General features: G+C 36.1%; 1 protein-coding gene across 1 annotated transcript in view; it reads right to left on the bottom strand.

The window, feature by feature from the left end:
• LOC104410230 (CUB and sushi domain-containing protein 1-like) overlaps nucleotides 1–27997 on the bottom strand; it is a gene marked incomplete at both ends in the record, with an annotated part of 119333 nt that overhangs the window by 26329 nt on the left and 65007 nt on the right. The window contains 9 exons of the mRNA XM_010020338.1: nucleotides 1675–1771; nucleotides 2372–2496; nucleotides 3549–3752; nucleotides 9811–9906; nucleotides 10670–10783; nucleotides 12782–12898; nucleotides 18440–18634; nucleotides 21558–21745; nucleotides 26558–26696. Of these exons, the coding sequence (XP_010018640.1) occupies nucleotides 1675–1771; nucleotides 2372–2496; nucleotides 3549–3752; nucleotides 9811–9906; nucleotides 10670–10783; nucleotides 12782–12898; nucleotides 18440–18634; nucleotides 21558–21745; nucleotides 26558–26696 (1275 nt within the window). The remainder of the gene's footprint in view (nucleotides 1–1674; nucleotides 1772–2371; nucleotides 2497–3548; nucleotides 3753–9810; nucleotides 9907–10669; nucleotides 10784–12781; nucleotides 12899–18439; nucleotides 18635–21557; nucleotides 21746–26557; nucleotides 26697–27997) is intronic.

Here is a 27997-nt window from a genome sequence, read left to right as displayed (position 1 = left end):
CTTGAAATCAGTAAGGCTTTTAAAATAAAGCAAAATGCCACTTTTAGTATAGAATAAGTGTTCTGAGTATTGAGTATTGCTAAATGGAATATTGTTAAATGGATTATTTCATTAGTTCTTTATCCAAGGGGTCCAATATATTTGCCACGTATTTGACTTGTAAAAGCTGATTACATTTCATAGTTTCTTTCTTCCTTATTGCCAATATACAGCATAGATACTAGCATTTAATATAATTAAGCTGTCTAAAAGGGTTAACCCACAGCACATTTTAATATAGCCTTTTGTATGGGGTCTAGCTGGGACAGAGTTAATTTTCTTCATAGTAGATGGTATGAGACTGCTTTGGATCTGTAACCAAACCAGTGTTGATAACACAGGGATGTTTTAGTTATTGCTAAGCAGTCAAGGCCTTACACAGCATCAAGACCTTCTCTGTTTCTCACCAGCAAGTGGGCTGGGGGTGGGCAAGAAATTGGGAGTGGACACAGTTGGACAACTGATCCCATCTGACCCAAGGGTCATTCCATACTATATGATGTTAAGCTCAACAATAAAAGCTGGGGGACATAAGAGGAAGGTGGGATATTGGTAGTTTATGGTATTTCTTTTCCGAAGGAACCATTACACATGATGGAGCCCTGCTTTCCTGGAGATGGCTGAACACCTGCCTGCCTGCCCATGGGAAGTGGTGAATTAATTCCTTGTTTTGCATTGCTTGTGTGAGCAGCTTTTGCTTTACCTATTATGTCTCAACCCACAAGATGTCTCACCTTTACCCTTCCAATTCTCTCCCACATTCCACTGTGTGGGAGTGAGCAAGCAGCTGAGTGGGGCTCAGCTGCCTACTAGGGTTAACCGACAACACAAATTATTTAGTTCAATATCCAAATAAATAATATCAGGTTATTTTTTCAGTTGGTCATTCATTTCTTTACAGAATCAAATATACATCTGTATTTTAAAAGTTTGTGAAGTCACCAGAGAGGCAAAATGCCACAAAATACTTTAGCTATACCGTAATCGGACCAGGCTGTGACAGAGTTCATGGCTCTAGGGTATTATTCATAACTTAATCTTATATGAGATATCTCTTCCTCTTGCTTTGGTTTACATAACATGCTCTTTCTAGAAAAAAATGTTTTATAAAGAGGAATAAAACTATATATCCCTGATATATATGTGAAACAACAAATTACATGGTTTGTTATCTCCCAATTGTAGTAATTCATTTTGTTCTCCGAGGTCTGGTGAGTTTAGATGAATACTGAATGCTTCATCTCTTTCCTGAGAAAGGGACGCTAACAAAGATAAACTAAGTCAAATGTACCAAAGGACATCCTTGAATGTCACTACAAATTTATATCACTGTATATTCTCTATGGGAGGCGTAGGTAATATAAAAGAAAGAAGTATTTTGAAAGCATCATCACCTCAATCCCACTAATCAAAGCTGGATGCTTCGGTAACAGATTTTCTTCTGAAAATTTCTTTTTGAATTTAAATATTGACACATTTACAGCACCTGAAAATCCCTCACCAATGAGAACATTTCATAATGATACCACAAACGAAGCAATACAAATATACTCTTGTCTATATGTGTGGGCAAAGACATATTCTCTCAAACTGCCATATATAGAACTGTACCTTTAAATCATGGCATATACTCACCTGAAAAGCTTCCAAGACGCGGTGCTGTCATATCTCCACCATCGTATATTTCAAGAGAATCCCAATTATGTTCAGTGGCAAAGCTGATGACCTGGATCTGTAAAACACCACCACAGAACTTTTTAACCAACTAGTTCTAGAAAAATAAAAAAGAGAACATGCCCCAAAGAAAATATAAATAAGCAGATCCAAACAAGAACACCTAAGTGAAGAAATGTAAATAAAACATTAACGTTCACTTTTTAAGTCATCTTAACTTTTAGAAAATATGACACCAGGTAAGTAAAAAGAATTTTTCACATATGTTCCATAAATATAAATAATTATACAAAGTGTAAATAAGCAGATAATCAAGAGAGTTGCAGACGTCTCAAGTGCCTCAGCAATATTCTAGCAGATAGAAAGGGTTGGCAATTGAATACTAGATTGAAGGATCAAGACCTGCTTTCAATATTCTACACAGTTAGAAGAGAAAGCTGCTTGTTAACCACTTCTCATTCACACTCCCATGTAAAAATAAAGTAACATAGAATAAAGCTGTCCAAAGAGCAACACTGAGAAAAACAATGCACAAATATTTCAAGTACTCCCAAAAATTATCTTACTGATTTCTGATGCTTCTGAGAAATGAACAGCTACTTTTTAAACTGAACCACAAAGTATTTAATATTCCATGCTTGACAGAATAGAGACTTGCCTGAATACCTGATCCCTCAGTCACTATGATTTTCCACACACAATTCAAGCTGTTACCATAAGGTTCAGGGTAACCTGGTGAAAGAATAGTACCTCTCCGCTCGGTAAAATTCCCACTGCATGGCACTGAAAGAAAGTATTATCATGCATTATTACAAAACCTAAACCACTTCAGAGTACAGAAATGTAGTAAAAATTTTATTAAACTAACTATAATCTCTTGTAGAATAAACAGACATAAAGCAATGATGTGAACTTAGAAAGCAGTTATCTAAAATACATTAACGATATCAACCATAAAATACAACCTTCATGAATAAACAGTTCAGAACTGAACTTCATTTTGAGGGCATGCAGTCTAGCAGACACAGCTTAATCATGTCCTACCTGAGAGCAACAAAAAACTGTAAAGACTTAACATTACACATAGTCATGATTGACAGAAATCATGTGAACTTTCCCACAGCTTAAGTTCCAGTATTGGATCTAGCTGGTAAAGCAGTGTGGCATATTAAATATTCTTACTATATATGCAATTGCTTCCTTAAAGTTCAAGAAAACAGAACTAAACTAAACAAGAAACAGAACACACAGAAAATAGGATACCTACATTTCTTTTTAGAACACTCTAATAATAAAGTCTGATGACTTTTTGACTTTTGGATAATCCAAGGAAGGAGACAAGAAAACATTGCAACTTTTACAAACAAAAATAAAATTTGAAGTGCTAAACATTATCCCACTGCAGATCTATCAACAAATTAAAGAATCTTAGCTATATTTAACAATGTACACTTTGCTTCTACTTGAAAAAGAAACCATCATCCTATGTGTGATACAAGTACTGTGGAACAAAACAGGTAAAGACACTTCTGGAGAAGTAAAATCTGTCCTGTATTTCAAGCTGTAGATGAGTCACAAAAATAACAAATGTTCAAGAAAATGTGCATCACACTTGTTCATATAATCTAAGTCATTATACAAAACACTATACTGCCTACCAGCCAGCTGGTACTCAATTAGTTTTTTATACGGAAAACTGCTCTTTTAAATTGGGCATGACTGACATTAATCGAAGGAGAGTGAATATGTGTTAACTACTATTTTCTGAAACAGTTCCTGAATTCTGATTCAGAGATATCTGTGACAGGACAGATGACTTAAATGTAATTGCTTACCTACACAGCTTGGTACTGTGTCATTCCACTGAGCTAAGGCATTAGGTACAGACTGACATCGGATGGCTTTTGAGCCTTGTAGCAGATAGCCAGGACTACACTCAAATCGAACAACAGAACCTGCTGAAAACTCAGAGCCGATTCTCCTTCCATACCTAGGCTCTGGAACTGAGCTACACTGGGTATCACTTGTGCGTGGAACAGCTGCAGAAAAAGAGAGGGGGAAAAAAAACAACAACAAAAAGATGCCATGAATCCAAAAGACAGTTGTCTAGCAAATGAACAGACCACTAAAAATGCTTTTTGTTTCTTGTAGGACAGAGCTTAATTGATTTTCTTCCTTTTACTTGCTCTGCTCCTGTATTTTCAAAGCATGGCCTCATGATTTCACAGCTGTTAGCTGGACTGTGGTCTTGGACTGCAACCATGTACGGTCATGTGAGTGCCACGGCACTTTGGAGGGCAATTGACTTTGGGAGCGCATCCTTAGGCACGAGAGGAACAGCGGGCATTTCAGCTGCCTTCTTTAATGACAGGATACTATACCTACCACCTATTTTACTTATTAAATATGGAAGTTTTGGCTTCTCATTGGAAGTTTCTCATTAGAAGCCAAGAAAAATATTATAATACAGATAAGCATATAAATCCAAAGTAATGTTATACAAATACTTGATTTATCATGTTGGAGAACACAAAGTGATAACAACGTACCCTCAAGGTTATTTTGGTGTTTACAATTGACACCAATTATTTTTACCAATAACTTCTGAGAATTCATAAACCTGATGTGATACAAGAACATTTGAAAGACTGCAAGCAACGTTTAAAGAGCAAAATAATAAAATTCATTATAAGCCCATGGGTTTATTTTCCCTTTAGCTTTGTTATTTGTAACCACTTCTTTATAACAGGCATTTTTTTTGTACTTACTGACTATTGGTATTATGCATGTTGTTCCTGTATCAAACTTGTTTTTTCATTTTGCACTCACCTACCAAATGCCAACTTTAAAAAAAATATTATTTATAGAAAAGATGGTAGAAGTCTAATTTGTGTGCAATATCAGCTATGTTTTACATTACAATAAAATAAATTTACATTTAAAAAAACATCAAATATAAGCAACTTTTCATGTGTAAGTGGCATGTTCAAAAGCTCAGTTTGTTCAGGTTTTTTTTTCAAGAATTAGTTTCAGGGGACCACTGCATGTGGATATGAACAAGTAGCATCATGAAAATTGCCTGCCATTTGGTTCTTAATTAACAAAGACACAAGAACTAAAAAAAAGCGGGGGAGGTGTTTGGACTTCATTCCTGGCAGATTTTCAAACATAATGTTTCTGGCTTGCTAACCTGTTTTAAGACTAGTGTAAACAGAGTCATGGTTATATTTAATTTTATTTTACAGCCTTACATACAATACGTACACACCTGTTACACTGTTGAACACACAGTATAAACAAACCACTTCCCTTTGTTCAAATAAATAGAACTTTGTGCTTAAGTTTTCAACAGAATCTCAGTATCAGCCAGCTGCTCTGTGAAACTTGTTCATGCTTACATTTCTAACCACGGCAGGAAATTGTTCTGCACTTATGGAAGAATAATGAAGAAACCATAGTTCAAGGATTTCACACAGTCACAGTTCCTCATGACTGCAACCTGCAGACTGGATGCAGTCTGCCAGGTGAATTCAACTGACCCATTACACTCTTTTTTGTTTCTCTTTTACTGGGACCAATAGCCTTTTCTCTACCAAATGGCCCACCAGGCAAGCACTATTTTATTAAAAACTGTTTTTTTTTTTTAAATGTATAATGACTTTACAACTGACTAGATGATGATGGCAGCACACACATCCAGTCACATGACTGTCATATGCCTACAAGTACAGCTTCTGCCACGTGATTAGTCATTAATCCATCTCTTGGTCAGGACTACTTGCTCAAATGGCAGTTTGGGTCATGTAATGAAACACTTGCAATCACCTGGTAGCAACAGGTTCAATAGATTGTTGTGGACAAACCAGTTTTGTTTTAGGGAATTCCTACTTAATTATGCTTAATTTAATTTATTATCAGTTAACACAAACCGTGATCACCTATACAGGAGTTAAGAAGAAAGAGGACTCACTGAAGTAAACAGCTTTTCTTCCATCTGCCCAGGCTCAGCTTCAGTCACACACCAATCTTCCCCCTTCCTTCTCTCAACTTTATTGTGTCCATCACCACTGAGGTGAGAAGCAGCAGAGGAGGTTGGGGTCATGCTCTATTTTTGGGTTTTGTGGGCTTGGAGTTGGTTTTTGGTTTTTTTTTGTTCGTTTGTTTTTCTCTGATGTACTTAGCATTGTACTTATTTTCTGTCCTGATTTTTACTTCTTCAAGTTTTCATGTCACTCTGTTTCTTAGTGTTCCTGCTCCAGCTGTTCCTGCTCCAGCATGGGTCACCCATGGGCTGCAGTTGCTCAGAGATGTCCCACTACTACAAAATAGGTCTTTCACAGGCCATCAACCTCTCTGAGGTGTTGTCACTCCAGCATGTGCTACCCACAGGTCACAGACCCTTTAGAAGAGCTACCCCTTCAGCATGGAGGGCCTCTTTCCAGGAGTGTGTCTCCAACAATCCCTCCAACAACATCTCCAGTAGCATATACCCAGAAGTATCTCTGGCCCAAACTAGTTGTCACTTTCTCAAACATGTTTGAGAACAGGCATTACATGCTCCTCTGACTGGTAGAAGTTTTGGCATGTTCAAGATGTTTATACCAGCTTTGGAGGAAGCTGTTTGTGAGTGCTATATGGTAGTGCATGGCCTCCTCCCACATAGGTCACTACTACAGCCCCCAGCTAATTAACTTTCAGCTTTACAGGAGTCTAAACTTTACCTATCTTCCTAAAAGGCTACATGACCTAGACCACTCCTCAAGTATTTTTCATTCACTGTATGGAATAAACTTTTATGGGAATCCTACCTTTCTCATTTTTTTCACCCACTTCCTCAAAAGGAAGGAAGTTGCAGAAGAAAATTCTTTCTCTAACCCTCACCTGGAGAATCCCTAAAACAACTGTGCAAAGGCAAAGGACCCTTATTAAGAATCAAATTAAATAATATCCTGTAATTGTTAGTAATCACAGCTGGTCATTTGCATACATGCATTTGCAATCCAAATGGATTTTTTTTGTGTGTGTGTCACTAATATTTTCAGCACCTCTCAACAAAGAAGGTTAAATCATCTGGTTTCATTATAATACTGCCTTGTGAAAGTTATTTTCCTGTGAGCAAGCTATCTCTGCCATTATAGCTTCCTTTTCAGACTGAAAGCCACCATTATACTGATAGCAGCCAGTGAGTAAAACAGCCATGGCAGCCACAAACATCCATGTCTGGAGTTGTGTCATATTAATCTGTTGCAGCAGGAAACACTCAATGTCACATTAAAGTTCACATTTTGTTCATTTTTTCACAGGTTTTAATAATAGTGTATTAATGGTTACAGTGACATAAGAAATACTAAAGATGCACAAATAAAACATTTTCAAATGCTTTTTTTTTTTTCCTAAGAACTGCTTTAAGAATAAATGTAAGAATAAATGTAAGAATAAATGTAAGAATAAATGTAATGCAAGCCAGACATGGTAACAAAGTAAGGTACTCCCATACCATACTCCCATGGCAAAAGGCAAAACAGTTTCAAATATCTATAAAATTTAGGAAAATAGGTATATTCCTGTAAAAGGCAACATGGCCAACAGCCCAGCTGAAGTGCCTCTACATCAATAGACTATTTCATTTGGAAAGGACTTACAACAATCATCTACTCCAACTGCCTGACCAGTTCAGAGCTGACCAAGTTAAAGCATGTCATTAAGAGCATTGCCCAAATGCCTCTTGAACACTGACAGACTTGGGGCATTAACTACTTCTCTAGGAAGACTGTTGTAAACCAGGACATAATGTGTCATGGTAACACATATGGAAAATAATACTAACAGTCTTAGTTCTGCTCTCTAATTACACTCTAGCAGTAAGTGTGTATCTATGTATTTTATTCTTACTGCAGATTAGATCAACTTAATGGTTAAAGTCACATTCCTTCCTTATTGTTGTTCCCCTTTGTGTTTCTTCCACAGTCCTTCCTCCTCCTAGTATGCTGACTTTTTTAATAGTCCTCTTTAAAATCTCATTTGACCTCATAAACTAATTCATGTATTTGTATGGTAGAGCAAGTAAAGGAAGCTAAACATTAAAAACCCATACATTTTGCTTTCCAGGGAAAGAAGTCTGTACAGCTGCAGCCTCAGCCAAATGAAAATATATGCTGTTGTTTTCTTAGGAGATGTCATAGCAGAAAAACAAGCATAAGATAAGCCTGAAAAACCGTAATTTCCAATCTTCTTAAACGAGATTGTTCCTAGTATGTGTCAACATACTTGACCCTAATATTCTGAAAGGCTGAATATCCATTAAGTCTGATATTACAGATACTCTTTACCTATTGTATGAAATACAAGGAAATGTGGTCATCTCAGAAAAAGAAATGAAGGCACAGATAACATATGCAGCTAAAAAAAAGTTTTTGAGGAAGTGTCAGTGCAAAAGCCATTAAATCTGAACCAAAACCTACAAACTTATTGGTTGCCTGCTCAAACCAGAATGTGAAACAATGCAAGCAACATTTTTTTTCCCTTCCAGCCTTCCTTGTAGCTTTTGCCTATAGCTTTGGCAACCTAGACTTCTCAAGCTGTATCACAGAAACATTCAATTTTCTATAGTAATTATTCTCCATCATTTACTAAATGTTTCATAGCACTGTGAAACAAAACTGGAAGCAGCCCAGTGAAAAAGTGAACAGGGAAGAAGGTCAACCTGGAACAGAGGATGATAAATAAAATGATTGACTTCGCAGGCCAGATTACTGTGTTCAGTTTGAGAATGGATGTTATTCTCCGGAGTATTTAAAAGGCTAGCAAGCACGCAGTTACTGGACGTATGATCACATGCTCCAAGAGAAGAAAGAAAAATCTCAGAATGATAGAGCTTATTGAATACCACTAACTCATTAACCAATATACATGTGGCATGTTTTTGCTTCCATCTCAGAGAAATCTGGCTTTTAACAGAAATCAAATATGTTCCTCCTCTGGTCCATAGCAGTCTAGCAATGTACATTTAACTCAATAAAGATGTGTATCTCCTTTTGCTCAAAACTGAATGCAGTAGTGACTGCGTTGAGAAAACAGCTTTATAAAACAAGTCCCCTCTCATTTTAGTCAAGCAAAACACTGGCTAGATTTAATAGAGAATTCTACGAGATAATTAAATCAAGTAGCTACAACCTGGCTACCTGCTCACCAACAGGGAAGAGCTGTTTGTGGATGTGGATACAGATGCCAGCTTGGGCTGCAAGGACTGCAAGATTATGAAGCTGAGGAACTGGCAGAAGATTGGAATTAAGGTGAGTGGATTTTGTCAGAGTCATTAATTTCGTAGATAGACTCTCCTAAGGAACAGGCATGGAGGGCAAGGATACTGGTGATATTTTTTTTTTTTTTTTTTTCTTTAAGAGATTTGAGAGCCTTGGAACAAATTATCCCATTGTGAAGGAAGACTGGAAATTTTGGCAGAAAGCCTGCAGGACTAGACCACGAGATTTTCAAACAATATAAACACAAAAGGGGACATAGCACAAATGGAGCCAAGGACACGTTATAAATCAGGAGTATGACAGTATCGCTCAGTTACTTAGAAACAAAAATAAGGAAAGTCCAAGTCCAACTGGAGCAAAAACTAGAAAAGCACATTAGGGAAAAAGTCTACAGATATGCTAATTATAAAAGGAAGTTAAAAATATACATGGGTATGTTGATGCATTGCGGCAGAGAGGATGGACGGAGTGGACAACCTACTAACAAATGCTGCAGAAAATACTTAAATATTAAATGCCTTTTTTGCTTTGCCTTCACGGTCCCAATTATGTACTTCTACAGCCTGAGGAGGAACATGACACTCAGCAGTTAGGGAGCAACAAAAGAGACTACTGAGAGAGGTTGGACACATTCAATCCGATGGGGCCAGATAGGATTCACCAGAGACAACTGCCATTATGAAGACAGGCTGTCATCAGGAGAAGTCCTTATGCCTGGAAAAAGATTAAGACTACACCCTTGTTTAAAGAAATACTTTAAGACCCAAGAAAACCTAAAAATAATCACTGTGTGAGACTGGCACCAGTGTCTTCGACCAAAAGCAGACATGTTTACCTTGGTAAACAAAGTGGAACCCCCTGGCTGAGGCCCCACTCTTAGCACTGAATCGCAGAAGAATTTGATTCGATGTAGCCAAAGGCAGTGTCTCTCCTACAAACAAAACCAGAAAATAAATTAAATATGCAACTCCTCAGTAAATAATCAAATATAGTGTTAAAATACACTGTTTTCTACTATCTTCTGTAGTTAAAGAAAACATAAATAACAGTTTCTAAAATTAAATTTGCCACTGGATGTTTGAAAACTTGTCTGAATAAGACTTAATGATTCAACAACTTAAACTTTCTGACATATACTGCTGCTGTTGGAACTAGAGCTCCAATAAACCTCTTGTGACTGAGAGCTTTAGCTTACCTCATGAAACACGTGGAACAATTAAAACTATTTGAAAAACGCCACAGAGAATCTTCATGTGATGTTTACCATTTCAAGACTAAAACTGAAATGAGAGCTAGCAGAGCTATGACTCATTTTATGTAGTTGTTTCAATAAAATACATGATCACATACCATGTATTACATTACTAACTTTCTAATTAGACATTCAGAAAATGTGGATGTGTAGTTCACAGAGTTTAGGGACAGAGGAGATAGCTGTACCTTCCAATCTACCCTCTTGCATAAAGATCTGGGAATTTCCTTCAATTATTCCTGTCCTCATCCCAGTAATCAGGTCTTGCCTAAACCATGCTCCAAAAGAATGTCTTGATTCAAATGGTGTTCCATTTCCCTTGACATCCTGTTACAATGACGTTATTATTATATTTCCAAATGAAATTCATAACGTTCTTTTAATTTACTTTTTCCATACTGAGCTGTATAAGAAATGCATAATTCTTTTCTTTATTACTTACCTGAGTGGGATCCAGACAGTGAACTAAGAAGTCTAGCCTGAGAGTTTTCTCCATCAAATAATTCTGCTACATCATTCAAAGCTGTCTGAAAATAGGCAAACTGTCCAAATACAACTGCAAAAAGGGAGAAGATAAAACAAGAACCTAATCTTTAAAAACAAATTTAATGACACATTTTTCGCTTGTCTTAATTGCCAGTGGATTTCTGCATGAATCCTTTCCATGTTAATTTATTGTCTACCATGGTAAAACAGCTACATTAAACATAAGTAATAATAGTTTCCTTATTTTTAATTAAAAAGAAGATGATGATTAAATCGCTCTTTCCCCAAAAGTGCGCTTTCCAGTCTTCTTCCTTATTGCATAGGTACCTATGAGAATAAGAAAATGGAGTATCTAAAAGGGAAAGTTTTAACCCAAATTTCATTACCAACCTTAGCAACTACTAAGGAGCATCTGTAGACACAAATGGTTAGCTGCTTATCCAGCTTTAATCTGAGTAAGTTTGAAACTTATTGATTTGGAAATTTTTGTAACTTTGTTTTGGTACTTACTTTATGAGAAAGAATATAAACACTTATCAAACATTAAAGGTATCAATGTATTCACAGGTTTAACATATTGCTATATGTAATTCACACCTCAGCTGTAAGTAAAGCGTTGTAACAAAAAAACCCATTTAATTATACAATGTCTCACTAGTAAATATCAAATGGTTCACTGAATTCAAATATCAGATAGCAATAGAAGCATGAAGTAAGAAACCAGTAAAATCAAGTCAATAAAAATATTATGCATTCTATCCAGCCATATTTTATTGTCTCGGAAGGAACTTGTTTTAAAATGACACCTATTCCAGATTCTGTATGCAAACCGTGGGCCTTCAATGCAGCACAATTTCTGTACAGACTGTATTTTCCAACTTTTTGCCAAGTTCTTTTTTTTCTTTTCTTTGTTTAAACCAACTGCATAATCCAACATACTGATTTTTAAAAGCATGGCTAGCTTTGAAGTTATATTAGGATGCTCAAGTCTTTTTCTGAGCAATTATTGAAAACTGGCAAAAATTCTTCTTCAAGGTACCTGTACTTAATCACCATCATGGTTAAGCATGTTTTCCTTATGTCCAGTTGGAATTTATTGTGCTACAACTTGTGACTACGGCCACTTGTCCTCTAACTGCATACTTCCAGAAGGAAGGGTCCTCCTTCACTTATTTTCTCCAGGTTGAACTTCCTTCAACTTTTCCTTGTGCTGTGCTTCAGCCTCCTAATCATCTTGCTGGCTCTGTTGGGCTTGTTCTATTTTAACATTCTGTGCTTTGTAATTTGGAAGCACAAAACTATAGACGTAGTTAGTAGATGCTACTTCATGAAGGCTATGAAGAGGGAAAAAGCACCTTCTCTCAACCTGAGGGCTACTAATGCTTGCTAATGCAGCCCAGTTGCAGTTAGTCTTCATTGCTGCAACAGCACCCTTTGTGCAAGCTATTATCAGCTAGAAGTAAAGTTATTGTAATGTTCTTTGATCCCCAAACCTCAGTGAAAAAAACGCTGAGTCCTTACACGTTTTATTGCGTAGAGAAAGTACGAAACGTACTAAATTGTTTTGCATTCAGTCTTCTGGTAAATAAGTGGTAAAATAGATCTTACTGCTAGTTGTCTGGACTTGAATTAGAGTTTTGTTTGAAATTAATTAGCTTTCTGATTTTTCACAAACATTGCTGGTACTTTTATGTAAAACTGTCCTTGTTAAATGTGATGTAAAGTTAAAACGTGACAGAACTCTTGATGCTCATTCTTTGAGAACTGATTTTACTTTGTAGAAAGGTTCAATGAATGATTATCCTATGATGATGAATGATGCAATCAATGGAAGTATTCAGGATATGCTTGGATAGCAGACACAGATAGATTAGCTGAAGTCTATTGATTACTCTAGGGAGAAGTAAAAGGTCAAAACCCTAGAATCAATTTCTGTGTCAAGAATTCATTTATTTTTTATAAGCAATTTGTAATAAATTAAAAATCTAAGGTCACTGTTACACACGAAGGACACTTGAACAGTAGAACAATGATTATTTATTGATAGATCAGTAGAAGAAATTCTTACCAAATTCTTTAGGTACAGTTATTGAATAATGGCAAGTCTGTCCAGCAGTGTAATTATGAGGATAACTTGGTGATAAAACAACTCCTTCTGATCCAGTATACTGCCCGCCACATGGTGCTGGAATCAGAACAGAAATGTGTTATATGAATTGGTTTTTATATTGGTGTAGCCTTAAAATGAAAACCTACAGATTACAAAGTGACAGTTTAGTACTTTTGCTTTTGTTTGGTTTTCCTATAATGATGTATTTAATGGTCTTTCTCAGGATATTTTTTTAATTAAAATTTCCATAAAATTAGAAGACATCAGAGTCTTATGTGACTACAATTATTCATACAGGACAGGAAATATAAATAATTTAATTGAAAGAAACTCCAAACACAGAATTAGGTTTTGTTTTGTTTATTGTTGTTTGGGGTTTTTTTAATTTGAATAAGTTACTCCATCTATATATCCTTGTAAAAAAAAAACAACAACAAAACAACATCAGAAAAAGAAAAAGGTACTGTATAAATAAACAGGCCAAGACAGTTATCTTAGACCTCAAGAATACGTAGCTATGCTAACAGTACCCTGCACAGAATGCCATGCATTCTGCTTTGTGAACGTATGCATGGATTCTGTATGTGAATGTATTTCTTTGCTTTTTATAACTTCCTAGGTGATTATCAAAAGACCATATAGTTTATAAATATAAAAAAATCTTTGGACCTATATGTATATAAACCCAAGCTCTTTACAGCTACAGAAATCAGAAGCAATACTTAAGGACAGTGGAAGCCCAACCTTCAAGACTAGTCAGGCATTAGGTAAGCAGCAGTTCTGCCTGTATCATAAGAAAAAAGTAAGCAATGCATATGTTCTTCCCACGTATCAGCAATGAACATGGCGTGCTAGGGGACAGCAGGATTTACCAAATATAAGTGAAAGCATTACAGCACAGGAAGTCTGTGTCTCCAGGATTTCTCAAGAAAAACCAAAGCAGGGAGTGGATGAAAGTGATGTGCTTTTTCAGAAATAGCTAACATAAGGAGTGGCTATTTTTAAGTTAAAATATCTCCTTGTGTTGGATAAATACTCAATATAAGAAAATATGCAAATACTTATTTTCTATATACTGAAAATAAAGTATTGCTGTTACTCTTCTCAGCTTTTGAGAACTAATGGAAAGGTTTGCTTCCTATCAAATTCTTCATTAAAATGTCTTATAATAATTACATTAGTTATATGCAATCCAGTGCTTTTTTTCCCAAATTATTACATTAAACACTACTAAAAACTACAGATTTTACAAGAATAAAAGATAGCTGTACAATGCCATTTTACCCAAGAAGCCAATAATGAAAGTATTTTAAAAAAACCCCTGACAAATAGATAAATTAAATTGCTAAAAAAAAAAAAAAAAAAACCAAAACATAATCACATTACTTTTGTTTTTAAGCAAGGAGAAGATCATTGCATAATCTAAACAATTCTAACAACTGCCTGGAAAGTAGCTCTGAAGCTTGTTGGTCTGGAGCTACCAAAGGACCCTGCTACCAGCTCCTGGCTCTGCTCACCTGGCTCATGTGCTGGAAGTAATGAGTGAAGGTAAGCCTGTTCTTTGGTCATCCTTGGCTCCTGGCTCATCTGCCCTTGTGGGGCAGACCTGCTCTTTCTGCTCCCTGACAGCAATTGGGCTTTAAAATGACATTTGAAATACCTCTAAAAGTTTAACTGCCTTACGCAGGTAGCAATTAATACTACAAATCTGTGTCTTCTCTTAGCTGCTTGTATGAATTATTCAAAATACAATGTAATAATAGAAGATGAGAAGTTTAATCTATCCGTAGGCTGAACAGGATTATCTGGCTGAGGTGAAGCTCAAATATCACAAGGAATCATGAATGCCATGAATTTCAAATCTACGTTTCTTCTCTTCTTGCTTTGAGGAGACCAGAGACTAAGCCACAAAGTCTATCATTTCCCAATTACCAGGTGAAATTCTCAAGTTATGAACATTTCACTTGAACAAAAATGTATCACTTATGCTTAACTTAAAACAAACACAAAAGTTACAGAGTTGTAAAAACGTTCCCTTCTAAAATGTGTTTTACTAGTTTCAGGTATATCTTTGATAATATCTATGATAACATCTTTGTAGTATATCCACTCTGTAAGGAAAGCCTGTGAGTGCTTAAGGCAATAAAGGTGCAAGAAAAGTTCTCTCACAGATTAAGGCTGTAAAATTTACCAGTACAGTGCTGTGGCCGTCAAACATATCCTAAACATATCTCTCAGTTTTGACTATAAGTAATGTTTGTTTTAGTGAGCAAAGCCAACTTTTTCAGAAGATGTAAATTAATAATGAAAATAGTATGCCTGAAATGTTCCATTAGCATTTCAGAATATACCTACTGGCAGTTGTTGGCTGTTACCTAGCTAAAACTGAAATTTGTTTTCATCATGTCTGATTCTAAAATGCTACCCTAAAAAAACCCCACAACCCAACCCACAATAAAAACTACACCACAAAGAAATAAAGTTGAATTAATTCACTTAATTAGGATAATTGACTTAAAGAACTAAGCAAGTGCATCACTTTCAGACATTTGTAGTGTTCACTATACGGTAATCACGCTTCAAAATTTGTAATGCTTACTCATACAATATTCTAAAGAAGTTCAAAAAGAGGCAATTAGCTATCAGTATAAATGATGAAATATAAACTCAGGATATTGTGTTAAAATTGCATCATGAGCTTTTTTGTTTGGTATTTTGCATTTTGATTGAGTTAAGCTGTATATTTGAAGAGGGTTTTATGTGACAACAAAACAGTGAGCCTCAGCGTATTTTGGTTCTGGACTCCAATATGAACCCTACCCTTCAAATTATGTGTCTGTTTTATATGTATTTCATACCTATATTTAGACTTTCCACTCACATCATTGTTCTTTTACTTTAAATTACTAGTGTCTCAATTTTACTCAAAACTGTGTCCTGTGACAAAAAGGATGCTTTACTTCCTCTGATCTTTGACACAGCCTTCATTACAGTACTATGGTAAACTAAGATTCACAAGGATCCAAAAAGCTTGTGCAGATTCAGCAACCTGCGGTTCCATTATAACCCACAATTTGAGACTTTTGTCCTTTCTCAAAATTCAAGACTATTTTATTAAAGAGGTAAGTATTTTTTTCTAGGTTTACTCTGTATTAGAGACACAAGTGTAGCAATAATCATGTATCATTTAAATGATACAATAAAAAGCCTCCACACATAAACTGAAGTCATACGAGTGTGTGGTTTAAAATGGAACACACAGTAAACCATACTAGGTAAATGGACTTAAAATACTTTCACAAGCACTTATTCAAATGTCAAGATACCTAATCTTTCTGCTTCTTTAGACTCCCAGTATTATTTAGAATAGATATCACATTAATTGTCATCTTGGAATATGAATTATAACTACTGAGACAGAAAATTAAAATTTCATCTCAGGGTTATGGCTAACTAATTTATGCTCTAACCCTTGTTTCAGCATTTGTGTTGTATAAATATAGAGCAATCCTAGCAAATCAAATGAAACTTGCCTGTATTAGTCACTGTCAATAAAGTACTAAGTGATTTATGTTGAAAAATGATCTCCTGCAAAATTTTAGATTTTTAATTATCTATTGATGATCCTCAGAATGAACTCAGTGTCAGATATTGATGTCTATTTTGTTAAAATACAGCTATTATTTTAATATATATCTGTCTGCCTGTTCTAGATCTTTATTCCTGGGTGTAAAAAATAGAGGATTAAAAAGAACATTTCCCCTAATTCTTTATTTCATATTTTATAAACTGTTATAATAAAAGGTACAATTTTAATAGCAAATTATTTAAGAGGATATTCATTCTCCTTTAAAAATTAAGAAAATAAATGCTGATTTTTAAATTTAAATTTGAATTTCTGTAAAGACACAAAAATAAGATGAGAAGCTATCAGTTTATAAGGTGAACCACAGATTTTTTTTCTATGAAAGCTAAATTATTGCCATGTCACAGCAAAAACTGCATTCTGCACACTTTATAAGCAAAACATTCATCCTGTTGTTTCATGTGATCTAAATATTCACCATATGGAGGGAAAAAAACACTTGCTATTTTTCTTTAAAATCTTTCAAAAAATAAAGTTACTAAATCAACAACCTCTAAGAAAAAATATCCATCTTAATTTCTGTTTTTTTGTTAATTGTGGTCAACAAGCTGAACATGAGCAAGCAACGTGCCTTTACAGCAAATGTGGCCATCTGTGTCTTAGGCCATGTGTTAGGAAGATTATTTCGCAAAACAGCCGAGGAGGTGATCCTTCCCTTCTACTCAGCACTACTGAGACTGTATTTGGAGTACTGTGCTCAGTTCTGGGCTCCCTGGTACAAGAAATACATGGATTTAGTGGAGCTAGTCCAGTGAAGATCCATGAAGGTAATTAATAGACTGGCACATCTTTCAAATGCTGACAGCTAGAACTATTTAGCCTAAGAAATAGAAGGCTTGGGGGATCTTATCAGTGTACTTGATGGGAGGAACAGAAGAAGAGGGAGAAGCCAGACTCTTAGTGGTGTCCACTCACTGAACAAGAGACAGTGATTGTGCAGATAGTCAACACTAGCAAAGGTTGCCCCGAAAGGTTGTGGAGTCCCAATCCATGGAGATACTTGAAAACCAACCAGACACAATTCTGGGCAATCTGTTTTAGATGACCCTGCTTGAGTAAGGCTGGATTAAGTGTTCTTCAGAGGTCCCTTCCGATTTCAGAGATATGTACAGGGGTCCATCCAGGAGATCAGCTAATTACAGTGTAGATTTGAGGACCATTCAGGAGGAAGTCAGAAACAGAACTTTAAACCAGCACTTATAATTCAGGCAGGGAGTGAAGGCTCAGAGAGAACAGCCTCTGTCCTATGCTTACTCCTGCACTGTGCCTAACAAATTTTAAAGAGTGCTATATGGTCTGGACAAAAATCATGCTGGAAATAGTCTAACTATTTGAGTTGAACAACCCACATCCAGTCCCCAGTCCTTGCCTGAGCACAACTGAAACACCATATGCATAGTTTAAGTTGCTACTTCTAAAATGCCATTCTGAATTACTACCACTAGGAATGTAATACCTGAAAACATCTTGAGTCTATGTGGGAGTACAGATCAATCCCTTTTATTATAAATCAGTCATATACTGAAGCTCCATTTTGTTTAAAGGACTGCCCCTGCTTGCAATCTAAGAAACAATAAATTGGCAACTGGTAATACAAAGAGAATAAAAAGAAAAAATTGATAAGTCAGTAATACTTCATAATTATTATTTAGTCTATTTTATATGGATTCTTACACAGATCAGAAGCCTTTCACTAAAATTGATGTAAAGGGGAAACCACAGGAACTTATTATTAAATTATAATTATTATTATGAACATAATATGTGTTGATTTCAAAATCTATTTTGAAATAGTTAAAACAATACGTTAGTGAATAAGCTATAGTCAAAAACTGGTAATTTTTATTTTTTAGCTTGAGGTGGTTTTTAATGCAAGATACATGCATAGAAATAGTATAAACAGCCTCAGAGACCCAGAAATTCTGGATTCACTGGAGGGACAAGGAAAATGGTAAGAAAACAGTACATACCATTACAAGATGGCAATGCTCGGTTCCACGCTGGCTTTCCATCTGCACCAATTACACATGTTATAGTTGAAGGATCCATAATCTTATATCCAGAATCACACTGGTACGTAATGGTTGAACCAAGCTTAAAGTCTGTTCCAATTCTTGTCCCATTCATGATGTTTCCAGGATCAAAACAAGCTTCCCGTGGCTTTTCTGTTAAAATGAATTAAAGTAAATCCATATACACTTTCAATTAAAATAGAAGAGCTCAAAATTGCAAAATTACCAGTGTTTTTTCCCAGTCAGTTTATATTTTTCAACAATTTATTAAAATCTTTTTTTTGTTTCTGTATGCTTACTACAAGGTCATGGAAGTTTGCAACAGATTGGTTATCTGGCCAAGGAAATTATACTGAGAGGATCTAACCAACAGCATCTTCTTCCTACCTTTTGTTAGTAGAACTCTCCAAAAGCTGAATGACTCCAGTGAAGCTTAGTAGTGTAACAGAAGAACTAACATTTCTAGAGTTCACCACTTAACACGTTTTTTTACCAAGTATCATGATCAGCACTCAGTAACTTCTGTTTAGAAAGTTGCCATATTATGGAATAATTTAAACATTAAAAATTTGTTGTCCCTTTATGCTTCATATTTAAGATTTAATAACAACTGGAGCTTGAAGGCTGACCAAAAAAAAAAAAAAAAGGCAGTAGTTATTTTCTGGCATGAGCTAACAGGTATGATATCTTTAAGTCAAACTGAGTATACGCACTGATGTTAACAAGGCTAGGATTTCATTCATCTTTGGCAAGTTCAAATATCAAGATGGGTTGGGACAAACAATTCATATTAGAAATTACTTTTTTTCAAGAACACAACTGAGATGATCATCAAATAGGAAGGATTTATGAACAGAATATTGTAACTGAGAACAAAACATTAGTATTACTACACTGCCGATAACTATGCAATACTTTTGCCCACATAAGGCTTGAAAACAATTCAGAACCATTTCAGAAAATACTGTGCAATATTCTTCCTATAAATAATATTTTGCAAAATATGTGAACTCTTTATGAGAAGGATGCACCTAAAAAAGTTCATTATAGGAGGCAAAAAATTTTTATTAAAAAATTCCAGAGTCAAACTCACGTTTACAGCATGCCTCCTTTCCTTGTTTTATGTTAATAAAGTACATATTTTAATGAAATACTCAAGGAGTATTATCGGAGAGCAAAACTAGATATCCATAATCACAAATGTAAACATTGCCAAGGCCATCAGCTTTGGTGCAGGCAGGTTCTGCAGCAGAGTGGAGGATTGTGGTGCATGGGGAGGGTTTCCTGAGCCAGGCAAAACCAGGGGAACGCGGAGACCCACCAGGAGCTGTCAGCTTGCACAAACGAGAGTGGCTGACGAGGCAAGCATGGTGCTAAGGGTAACAATGGCCATCCACCACTCCCACAAAAGGCAGGCCTAGGGAGCATGAGCGACCAGGAGTGCTGGGACAGGCACACCCAGCATGGTGTGTCAACCAGGACCTGGCATGGCAGTTTGCACAGTTCACACAGGAGGTTGCTCTTTGAAGGAAGGGCATTCCACAAGCCGAGCAGGACTTCAAGTCAACATAACCCAGGAACCAGGCATGTTCTGTGGCCATCTGCACAGGTCAAGGACACTCATCCTATCTGACCCTCAAGGCAGAAATGGCACTCTGTTGAGAGCCAAGGCTGCAGCTCTGGCTGGGAGGTCTGCACCATCTACCCCAGCAGTGGTAGCACAACTACAGGCTGGGTAGAGAATGGATTGAGAACAGCCCCCGGAAGAGACTTGGGGGTGTTGGTTGACAAGAAGCTTCATGAGAGCCAGCAGTGTGCACTTGCAGCCCAGAAAGCCAACCATATCCTGGGCTGCATCAAAAGGAGCGTGACCAGCAGGTTGAATGAGTGGATTCTCAACCTCTACTCCACTCTTGTGAGACTCCACCTTAGAGCAGCCTTCTAGTACCTAAAGGGGGTCTACAAGAAATCTGGAGAGGGAGTTTTTACAAGAGCAGGTAGGGATAGGATAAGGCGGAATGGTTTTAAACAGACAGAGGGGAGATTTAGATCAGATATGAAGAAGAAATTCTTTATTGTGTGGGTGGTGAGACACTGGAACACATTTCTGGGAGAATCTGTGGCTGCCCCATCCCTGGCAGTGTTCAAGGCCACGCTGTATGGGGCTTTGAGAAACCTGGTCTAGTGGAAGGTGTCCATGCCCATGGCAGGGGGTTGGAACAAGATGATCCTTAATGTCTCTTTTAACCCTAACCATTCCATGATTCTATACATTTTATATAAATGTTCAATAATGTAGTTATTGTACTACCTTATTGTACTGCCCTTATTGTACTTAATGTACTGTCTATTGAAAATAATAACTTTTTAAAATATACTGCTTTGCACATATACTTTTTTTTATTATTTCATTTAACTTTCAGTTGTATAGAGGCACACGTATCAGACGTACACCAATGTGGTTTGCTTCCATTATCAAGAATAAGAAGCTGAGGTAGCAGCTCACAGCTTGATAAATCTCAGCAGAGATGAAAATTAAATTGGAGACAGCATCTGTGACCAGAAAAGGAACCTGCATTTGAAACATTTATCTTTAATAAACAGTCAGCATAAGCCATTCTCTGGCTAGTAATAGGTTCCCCCAGAAAATGCAACTATTGTCCAGCAGTAGTTATTAAAAAATAGGTATGCATATTCAACAAAAAAGTGGAAAGGAAAATCTATTGTTACATATCAGCAAGAAGCTGCAGCAGTCATGTATTCTAATTGGGTGAGACAATTCCATTATTCTACAAGTCTTTTCCTAATGCTACTTTTGATGTGCATCTTCTATCTCTACTTTTTTTTCTGGAAGATGAAAATGTGCATAAGTGATGTGAAAGAGTTTTCATGAAAGAGGAATTCTGCGTTCCTCCACACATTTACAGAAAATAGTTTTTAAAACCTGTACCAATGCAAAGAGGTATTTGGCAGTTCAGTATGAGTTCATCTAGAAGTAAACAGATTTGAGTCTCAATATATACTAAATAACAATTCCTTCCCTTTATGTTTCTATTGATCACGGTGCAAACAGTACCTTTATAGTCAATGGCAAATCCTGACATTCCAACAGAAGCATCACTGCGAAAAGCCAGAAACAGGCTGCTACCACTGCTCTCTATTCTTTCAGGAGCCTGTGAGCCTTGAAAACTGCCAATTAGAGGACTGTTGGAATCTTCCCCTTCATAAATATGTAGAAAATCGTAACTGGGTTCCATATTGAAACTGAAAATAAAGGAAAAAGATAATTAAGTCTTCATTTCTTTTTCATGAATTAAACACTACTGTGACTGTGGCTGCCAATCTTCTGCCTAACACATTTTCTTCTCCAGAAATAAAAGTCTTTTAAAATATGATCCACAGTGAAAATTTACTAACTTTCAACTGATTTGAAAACCTTCACTTTTCCAAAAGATCTACTATCCAGCCGTCTTTCAGGCTCTGTTTACAGTCAGTGAAAAAGCAGCATATCCTCCCAATGATCTTAAAACCTTTCTCAAGATGAAATTAATCACCTGCTGTAGAAAGGCTGCTTCTTACCAGTGATCACAGGAATGACCCAGACAAACAATTTAAATTAAAAGTCAAGCTTTTACCTGGCTAAACGGATGATATTAAGTCCACCCATTACAAATATAAATTTACCATTTTAGATGTAAGACGCTTTCAAATGGAAAGACCACCATCCTGGAACTTGCCTCTGTTCATACCCAAATTATATCAACGAATTATGATAAAGTGTAACATTATTATTCTTCTCACTAAACCATCTATGCTATGCCATATTTTATGACATTTATATCTCTATACAAAGTAATAATGAAGATCAGTGGAATGTCTTTCAGAAGAATTTAATTGAGGTGAGTTCTGAGGCAATATAAAGATAAACACACAGGCATTTACATGAGAAACTTACACAGAGCTAGATAAAAGGACACACTAGGACAACTAAAGAAAGTACAAGTAAACCTACATTTAAAACAAAAAAAAAAAATCAGCCAAAGACTCAGTCAAGTGCCAGGATTTTTTTTTCTTTCTATTTGTCTTTGTTTTTTTTCCAAAAAAAAAAAAAAAAAAAAAAGAAAAAAAAATTGGCTTTTTTGCTAGTGTGGTGCTCAGCTGTTTTTCTTTCTATCCTATCAGTTAGCACTGCTAAACACAAACTTTTCCAAGTCATGTAATGTCAAATGAAAATGGCTTTGTGTAATGAATAATATTTCATGCCCTATTTTCAAGAGGTAAGAGATACCAGAAAAATGTTTTGAAACTTTTGCTAAGACAGAGAATTTTTCCTTGAGAGTTAGATAAGTTGAAAGAAATAGCAGTCTAAAGACCAAAACCAAGGAAAAGTAAATTGCACAGGGCAATGGTTTTCAATCTTTCTGTAGCCTACACAAATTTGACAAAATATAGCGCATCTCTCTATTCTCAGCCCACAGCCTTATCCTATGCAGGCACTGCTATTTTCTCAAAGCGCTTTCCTTCCTTGAGAATAATACAGGTATAATATATATATGTGTGTGTATATATGTGTGTGTATATATATGTGTATATGTGTATATATACATATATACACATATATCCGCACATATATGTATGTGCATATACATGTGTATATATATGTGTTTATATACACATATATGTGTGTGTAAATATATGTATATACACACCTTTATATACACATATACATATAAATATATACTCACATGTATATACACGTATATATATACACACATACAAGTATACTGTAGCGTAATGTCTAAGAATGAAAAACGTTAGATGAACAGAAAATGCTATGTTAAGAAAGTAGATTTTGTAGATGTCAAAGAAACATTACACCTCTTGATATACCAAAGCTCTTGGGAGTCTGTGGGGAGGTCCCTGCTGACTAGAAGCTAGCCAATGTTATGGCAATTTATATGAAGGGTGTGAGGGAAGGCCCAAGGAACTACAGACCTTTTTTTACTTTTTTGTTTGTTTGTTTGTTTGTTTTTTTTTTTTTTAAGGCTGTTGTACTGAGGAACCTATAAACTAAAATGAATGGAGTTTGGAGCCTTTAAATCAAGTGATGGCACATACGTGTGATCTTTATAATATAATCTTAGTGAACCATGTCACATTGAAAATATTCCTGGAAAATTATAGAGAAGATTATACTGGGTACTATTGAAAGCATTTAAAGAATAATGCCGTCATCAGGTACAGTCAACATGGGTTCACAAAGGGAAAATCTTGTTTAACTAAGTTGATATCCTTCTACAATAAAGTTGCCCACCCAGTGGATGAAGGGAAGGTGGTGAATGTAGTTTTTTTCTGGATTTTAGTAAGGCTTTTGATACCATCCCTCACTACATACTTCTGGATAAGTTGTCCAACTGTGAGATGAGCAGATTAACAGTGCACTGGGTGAAAAACTGGCTGAAGCACAAACTTCAAAGGGTTGTAGTGAATGGGGCTACATCTACCTGGTGATCGCTTACCAGCTGTGTTCCTTGGGGTTCAATTCTAGGGCCAGTTCTACTCAGTATATTCATCAACACTCAGGATATAAAAGCTGAAGGCATCACTACCAAGTTTCCTGATGATACCAAACTGGGAAGTGCTGTTGACTCTATCGATCAGTAAGATGCCCTGCAGAGGGATCTAAATGGGATGAAATTTAACAAGTCCAAATGGCAGATTCTGCACCTGGTACAGAGTAATGCTGGCAGAAGTATAAACTGGGAGAGGAGAGGCTGGAGAGCAGCTCTGCAGAAAGGGATCTGTGGTGCTGGTCAGTAGCAGGCTCAATACAAAATAGCAGTAAGCCCTGCCAGCCAGGAGGACAAACTGCACCCTGAAGTGCATTAAACACAGCATCATTGCTATCTACAGCTTCCTGAGGAGAGGAAGTGCAGAGGGAGCTGCTGAGCAGTTCTCACTGGTATCTAGTGGTAGGATACATGGGAATGGTTCAAAGCTGCAACAAGGAAGGTTTAGATTGGACATTAGGAAGCATTTCTTTACTGAGAGGGTGGTCAGACACTGAAAGAGGCTTCCTGGAGAGGCTGCTGATGTCCCAAGCCTGTCAGTGTTTAAGAGGCACTCAGACAATGCCCTTAATAACATGCTTTAACTTTTGGTTACCCCTGAATTGGCCAGGCAGTTGGACTAGATGATTGTTGTGGGTTCTTTCCACCTGAAATACTCTGTTCTATTCTACTCTATTCTACTCTAAAAATCAAGGAAGTTAGAAAGGATTGCAAAGATGTAGTTATTTGCGCACTGACATTTCATATAAATCAGAGGAGGTTTGCAATAATGCATTTATTTGATTGTGTTCTAACATTAATATATTTGTAAAACTATCTCACTTCTCTATTACAAAGTTGCCAGCATGTATTTGCACATTTTTCATTAAATATAACTCTTATGTATATTTATACTAAAAATACTACACTTATTAAAAAATAAATAAAAGTTTTTCATTTTGCTTTTTATGCCCGTAAGTACAGAGGTAGCAGTATCGGTTTTCCCCTCCTTCTTAATTTGCATTCCAATTTCCCTTTTTGTATTTTTTTTTTCAGTTTTCTAAAAGAATTTACAAGATAAACAACCCCATAATCTACACCTTAAAAAGCTCTATATCTCCATCAGTAAGAAGATGGTGAGTTTCCAAGAATATTATCCAACATCAGACAGTTGTAAGGTAGTGCCAGAAACCTGGGAAGCAATAGCATAACTCTTTCTTTCAGATTTCTAAGGAAGATATCTTTCTGGAGAATTTAAGAACTTCTAGCACAGAAAATCAAATTTAGAAAAAGATTTTGGCAGTCCAGTGTGTATTAGTGGACTGCAATTATCTATAACATGTACTGGAAGTATAACATAAACTGCAAATTTCATTATAGTGCTTATACTTGTATTCCTTAAAATAGAATTCACAAAGAAACCGAATACTGAGTAGCTACAAATTTATTTTTTCTAACTTGAAATAAAGCCTTTAAGCTGATTATGTAGGCAGTCCACAGAAATATGCTGCTTACCTTACCTATCGTGATATCGTCAAGAGCGGGGAACTATTCTCATCTCTTAACACTATTTGATCAAACACTAGAAGTACAGAATTATCATATTCCTGACTATACAATTCCAAGTACCTTAGGCTTTGATTCTTTAATTTCTTGTGTATAGGTATTTTATTAAAAACCACATTTCAATCAGTCAACAAAAGAAACTGTTGGAGTTTCAATTTTGTTGTTTTGGTGGTGTTTTTTTTTTTTTTGTGCAAATATTACACAACAAAAATATGAACATATCATCTCTTCCTAAAAGAATCAAAATTATCACCATCTCACTGAAATCAACAGCAATGTTGCTATTGTTAGGTGAAAAATCACACTTCGGATAGAGAATCTAAAGGAGAAAAAAATCTGCATTTGCATCCACAGATACAGCAAGCAAGATAGGCCTGATTCTAATAGAAATGATAAACTGAATGCAAGAATATGACTATATCCCTGAACTTAAATATGTGTTAAAAATTTATGCAACAAATACAGTTTGATGATGGAGCGCATTGAGTAAATATAACTTTTTTTTTTTCAAATTATGAAAATATTATCTAGATGTCTTCTACCTCTTGACTAAGCAGGCCATTTTTTTCCCCTGATCTATGCTTTCCAAGCAAAGCGTATTTAGCCTGTGTTTGTAAAAACCTTTAAGAACTGAGTTACAGACAGAGTTTCCACTACTGTTCAAGTCTCCGCTATAACGTACAACAATGTAAATCAAGCATTTCTCAAATTATTGTTTTTCAAAGATATTTCACAGGTCATAGAAATTTTCATTGCTCAGGAATGTATTTGATATCAAAAGTGCCATATAACTATATAGTTTTATGTTATTTTTAAGCAATGACATAGCACACATTAGAACTACATTCCAGTACCTAGCCAGAAAATAAAATTAGAAGCTTTAAGAAGTGATAAATGATGCCATTTTTAGACATGACATTTAAAATCCTTCTAAACAGAGGCATTCATCTAGAAATGGTACCTTTTGAATATCAAGGCAATGACAAAGTCAGGGTTTACTTTTATTCTCCAGTCACATTCTTTCCCAGGAGGATAAGGCTGTGGATAGTTAGGTGATAAAATAACTCCTGCTGGGCCTGTCAGGTTTCCTCCACATGCAGCTGTCACAATGTAAAAAGAAATACGAATATGGTCACTTGTTAAATTCACAAGCACATATTAGCTGTTAAATAAGAGTAAATTGAATTCTGCTTTTACCCACTTCCAGCTAGCACACATTTTTGTATTTTCCTTACAAAAAGTCAGCTCTGTGCATGTCCAAAAGAAGCCTAATCAAAGGTCTTTCTAAAGAAATAAAAATATGAAGTTAAATAGGAAGTCATAGAATCACAGAATAGTTAGGGTTGGAAAGGACCTTAAGATCCTGAATATTCTTACTGTTACTTAATCCCATCTCTAGAAAGCTGAAGTATTTCTTATGTAGCGGAAGTACTTTAAGAACTGGGAAAGCTCAATAGCAGGATTCTGTATGCAGGGTTTTTCTGACTGTAGAAGTAACACAAGATAGTTTGATTCACTCAGTAAATGTACTACCCAAATAAAAAAATCCAATATATTCCTTTAGTTACAATAAATTAAACATTACTTTGAAACAGATAAGGAATCCAACTTCCAAACACTGTAATCTCATAGAAGTCTAACTAGAAAGTACAGCAGTAAACACAGACTGCTTTTATATTATCGAGCCACACAGACTGACAGGAACACATCTGTAGGCAAAACAGTTGGTACTAAGGGCCATTTCTAGCCTGGTCCAATGGACTGAATGCTCATTAGTGGTTTGACTATATCAGATGCACTGACAGAAAACATCTTACGGTTTAGTTTCACTCAAAAGCTTTTTATGTGGGTGTCCTCAACATAAAAAGGACATGGAGCTGTTGGAGCAAGTCCAGAGGAGGGTCACGAGGATGATTAGAGGGCTGAAGCGCCTCCCATATGAAGACAGGCTGAGAAAGTTGAGGTTGGAGAAGAGAAGATTGCGTGGAGACCTCATAGCAGCCTTCCAATATCTGAAGGGGGCCTATAAGGATGTTGGGGAGGGACTCTTCATTAGGGACTCTAGTGGTAGGACAAGGGGTAATGGCTTTAAACTTAAACAGGGGAAGCTTAGATGAGATATAAGGAAGAAGTTCTTCACAGAGACGGTGGTGAGGCACTGGAATGGGTTGCCCAAGGAAGTTGTGAATGCTCCATCCCTGGCAGTGTTCAAGGCCAGGCTGGACAGAGCCTTGGATGACATAGTTTAGTGCAAGGTGTCCCTGCTCATGGCAGGAGGGTTGGAACTAGATGATCTTAAGGTCCTTTCCAACCCAAACCATTCTATGATTCTAAGAAAATTCAAAATAATGAACTAAAGTGAGAGCAAAAAAATTTGCTTGGAAACAACACACCTAACCCT

The sequence above is a fragment of the Nestor notabilis genome, unplaced genomic scaffold (assembly GCF_000696875.1).
Source record: "Nestor notabilis isolate BGI_N333 unplaced genomic scaffold, ASM69687v1 scaffold3578, whole genome shotgun sequence".
Classification (NCBI taxonomy): Eukaryota; Metazoa; Chordata; class Aves; order Psittaciformes; family Psittacidae; genus Nestor; species Nestor notabilis.
This window is presented reverse-complemented; position numbering and strand designations above follow the sequence as displayed.